This window comes from Poecilia formosa, unplaced genomic scaffold, assembly GCF_000485575.1.
Source record: "Poecilia formosa unplaced genomic scaffold, Poecilia_formosa-5.1.2 Scaffold420, whole genome shotgun sequence".
In the NCBI taxonomy this organism is placed as follows: Eukaryota; Metazoa; Chordata; class Actinopteri; order Cyprinodontiformes; family Poeciliidae; genus Poecilia; species Poecilia formosa.
In genome coordinates, this window is record NW_006800359.1 from 188,332 (window position 1) to 192,743 (window position 4,412).

Below are 4,412 nucleotides of genomic sequence, written 5' to 3' on the forward strand. Positions count from 1 at the left end.
TCTTTCTTGGCGGGGCTCAGCAGCTGCTGCAGGTTTGTGGTTTTTCCTCTAAACGCTCCAGAGATCAGGATCGTCCTTCAGTTTGAAGGGTCCTGAATGATCTGGATGTGGGTTACTGGGTCTAACTGGTTACTGGTTCTAACTGGTTACTGGTTCTAACTGGTTACTGGGTCTAACTGGTTACTGGTTCTAACTGGTTACTGGGTCTAACTGGTTACTGGTTCTAACTGGGAGGAGTCTGATGGAGACCATGGGAATCTGACTGACAGCAGGAAGAGGGAACCAGGAAAACGGCTGAAGCCAGAAATAATCATAAAAAGTTTCAACACTTTATCTTTTTTAATGTTCTTCATAATTTGTTGCATTTCTGCAGGTTTTCTCAAACCCTTACTGTGTGAAAGGACAGTTTCTATCTCTCTTAGGTTCTTAGATTCACACACAGGCCCGGTTCTCCTGACGGTCGGTCTGAACAGGAAGTGACCCGGAAGGACCTTTGATGTTCACATGGTTCTGCTCTCTAAAGGTCGGCTGTGAATATGGATTTATGTCAGAACCAGAGAGATCCGACCAGTCATTCAGAAACATCCATATTCTTCTGGATGTTTCCTCTGCTGAGCTCTGGACCGGACCTGGTCCGGTCAGCTTCCAGGCGCTCTGCTGCTGGTTTCCATGGAAACACGACAGGATCCCTGAGCCGGAGAACAACCCGGCTCCTTACCCGACCTCTTCAGATTAATGAACCCTGAAGTGGGCCGGCAGAGTCCTGACGGCCGAACCTCTGGGGAGGCAGATGGTGACGGGGCGACTGCCAGAGGAGCCACCGCACCGCGCAGCCTCACCTGACCGCCTCACCTGACCGCCACGCCGCCTCACCTGACTGCCTCCCCTGACCGCCACGTCACACGACTGTGATTTATCTGCTTCCTGTCAGCTGGCAGTTCGCCTCTGGACGACAAATCCCCGGACCCGTTTCTCCATGCCGGAATGAAGCAGAAGCTGGTTTCCGATTCCAGCTTCCTAACCCTCCAGACAGACGAAGCCGCAGGCTAAGTGCCGGGCTGTGCAGCTGGCGGCGACCTCAGGGCGGTCACCACTGCTGGATGAGGGGCGACGCTGCCTCATTCACCATAAATTCACAGTAAAACAACCTGAAGCTTGTAGGTCGGCGGTTCTAGGGGTGTGAATACTTTATTGACTGAATTGATTTGGTAAATAATGTGAACACGGCCAAACATCTGAACTGTTCACCAATGAATCGTTTGTTCAGACGGATCCATGCTGACGTCGCGTCACTGAAATAAAATGGATCAAAGATCCAGAGGAAAACCTTCCAGAGGTCTGAGTGACGCTCCTGTTTCCTGTTTCCTGTTTGTGTTCCAGGTCCAGTGGCCGTGCATAAATCCCAAATACAGAACCAAGAAGAAGAACTACAAGAACTCTGGGATCGTCATCCTGAACCAGTGCAAGGTGAATTCTGCTCCAGAGGTCCGGTTCTGTCACAGCACACCGGGCCGGAGCCGCTCCGCCTGCTGACCCAAACCGAACAGAACCAAACCAAACAGAACCCAGAGGAGAGCTAGTTCTGTTCTCTTCCAGACTGACACCTCTGAATTTATTCAGTTAGTTTGGGTCAGGACCGGTGTCAAGTCCAGAACCTTTGGTCGTTCTGGTAACGGTTTCAGATCATACTTCTGGTTCTGAACAAAAACCATTTTCAGTTTTTCTGTTTCCAGGCCTGATCTCTTTTTCTGCTCTTCTAATTAGTCAAACTTAATTTTTCTGATCTTCTTCATCCTGGTTAGAAACTCTTCGGCGGCGTTCGCCTGCAACGTTTGCTCTGATTGGCTGCCTTCTGATCAGCTGATGGCGAAGCTTCAGTGATTCTGTTTTCTGTCTCAGATCATCAAGATGCACTCCTTCCTGGATTACATCATGGGCGGCTGTCAGATACAGTTCACTGTAAGAGCACACACACACACACACACACACACACACACACACACACACACACACACACACACACACACACACACACACTCCCCTCTGCAGATATCAAGACCCAGAAAATTTCCTCCAGAGATCTCAGAATTTCTAAAGGTCAGATCCGGATCAGCGTCCTGCTTCTCATTGCTCTCTGGGTCTGCCTGGCATTGCCATGGCAACGGTAACCAGGACAACTGCACTGGCAGCCTCCGTGTCCCAGTTAGAGCCTTACTGGCTCTAACTGCTCCAGTTGAACCAGTGGAGCCAGAAGAAGACAGGCTGGTCCAGTTTGACTCCTCTGTCTCTGATCAGACGGGCCATCAGGGCCATCAGGGCCGTCAGGGCGCCGGGCCATCAGGGCCGTCAGGGCCGTCAGGGCCGTCAGGGCCGTCAGGGCCGTCAGGGCCATCAGGGCCNTGGTGAATTTACAATGATTAATAACAGCTATCTAACACTTAAATGCTGTTATTATTAAACTTACCTTTTATTATATCCTTAAGATTATGAGAATGCGGGAATATCTAAGCTTGGTTCCCAAGGCAAAATCACACCGGAAGTAAAGATACCCAGGTTTGAGTTATGGCGGCCATTGTCTGACATCACTGTGAAAAGGGTCTATTCGGACACAGCTACTGTAAGGAAATGGGCTCTTTGCACGTACGGCGCTGACGTCACATCTGCATGAGCAAATGTGCCTCACTTGTTTCCGCTTTGAGTTACCATGACAGCTAGAAAAGACGAAGTCGTATTTCAGACTCAAAAAAAAAAGCAATACTATGAACATTGTTGTCTTCCTAATATAATGAGCTTTTAAGTTTTCATTCATTTCCAAGTGACCCTGAATTAAGAAGATGGTGGCTTGTAGATATTCGGTTAAAGCTAACGCCGCACAGCAAAGTTGAGAAACAGCAGGTGCAAATCGTGACACCGCACCTACCGTGGCACTTCCGGTGGCATGTGTCACGGCTGCCACTGTTTTCAGGGCTAGCTGTCAGTGTTGTCACTGACTTCGGCACCTTCCAAGGGCTGCCGCTACCTCATACTGGCACCTCCCACGCCTCACGGACCGCTCTCGCCTGTTTTCGCTGATGAGATTTAGGGCAGCCATCTTATAGCGTTCGACCGCTCCACTCAGCGTTATATGTTTAACAGGCACATTGACGTAAATTCATGTTTAGTCAATGTGTGAATTTACTACATCAGGATCAAATAACTTATTATTCCTCCATGAAAAATTATAATCATTACACTAAAAATTATTTTTCAAACTTTATTAATTTCTACAATATACGTTTTACACAACTACTACGTATTTCCATCTTGGCCAAAGCCCTATCTGGCAACCCAACGGGGTTCAACAGGTTCCACTGTAATAGTGACAGTGGTAGATTCAGTTTCTTTGGCCATCTTCCTTCAGTTAAATTAAGTCAAAAATATTCAAGGTGTTAAACGGATAATTAACCAATACAATTACCATTGAAATAAAAAATTATAAACAGCCAATATAAGTAACACGTTTTCCAAAAACTGTCATTGCCATCCCCCAAAACATCGGCACCAGTTGTGACAGCTCTGAAACATCCTGGACACCTAACAGCAGCTCTAGTGGAAGCCAGACTCAGTTGTTACAAAGGTGCCGAAACCAATGGCATCCCTGATACCTGCTGTGTATTCGACTAATTCAAAGACGGAAGGTGAATCTGTAATTCCTTTTGTTTTGCTTTGTTGATATTTTGTGGCATTGGCGCACACAGTCTTCCATCGTTTGGTTGGAAGTACAGCTGGTTGGTACGGTTGTCGTGTCTAAATGTAAACCTAAAATGTAGCAGGTAGGTAGGTTCTTGAAGCTTAGCAAACTGTCTGCGTGGTCTCAGCCAGATTCCATCCAAAAAAGGATGTTCACGTAAAAAACACCACCGTACGTAAAGGAGAAGTGGAGAACAAACAAATGTTAGGAAAAAACAGCTGTCCTTAGCATTCCCACCAAAAATGGAAAGTAAAAACCAAAGACTGACCACCAGCTTTCTGAAGCTTCAGGAAAAGTTTACACGTCTTTAAAATGTAACAACTCCTGGAGCCTATTGGTCAACTCTGCTACTGTCTCCTCAGGCAACACACCCAGGGAAAGGCAAGCATCTTGAAGATCCTTTTGCTATGCTGGATAATATTTAGAGATAATTTTTATCAACAAAAACAAATAATTTTGTGAGTAATGTGTTGAAAGTGAAATATGTGATGCGTCATGATCCGTGTTTCTGTGTGTTTATTTCTGAGATTTTCTGTGTTCAGTCTGTTTTCCTGTGAGTCTCTGTCCTGGCCTCTCCGTTGATTGTTCCCAGCTGTGTCTCGTTCCCTTGATTACCCCGTGTGTATTTAAGTCCACCTTTTGTCTTTGTCGGGTCCTTGTCTAAGTTTCGTTTGGATGTCAG

The 4,412-nt window shown here is 46.7% G+C and overlaps 1 protein-coding gene across 1 annotated transcript in view; it reads left to right on the forward strand.

Annotated features, from left to right (window-relative positions):
• Positions 1-2,406, forward strand: part of LOC107833640 (copine-5-like) — a 9,418-nt gene extending 7,012 nt beyond the window's left edge. The window contains exons 6-7 of the mRNA XM_016663426.1: positions 1,381-1,467; positions 1,900-2,406. Coding sequence (XP_016518912.1) covers positions 1,381-1,467; positions 1,900-2,406 — 594 coding nt within the window. The remainder of the gene's footprint in view (positions 1-1,380; positions 1,468-1,899) is intronic.
• Positions 2,407-4,412: the final 2,006 nt, after the last annotated feature.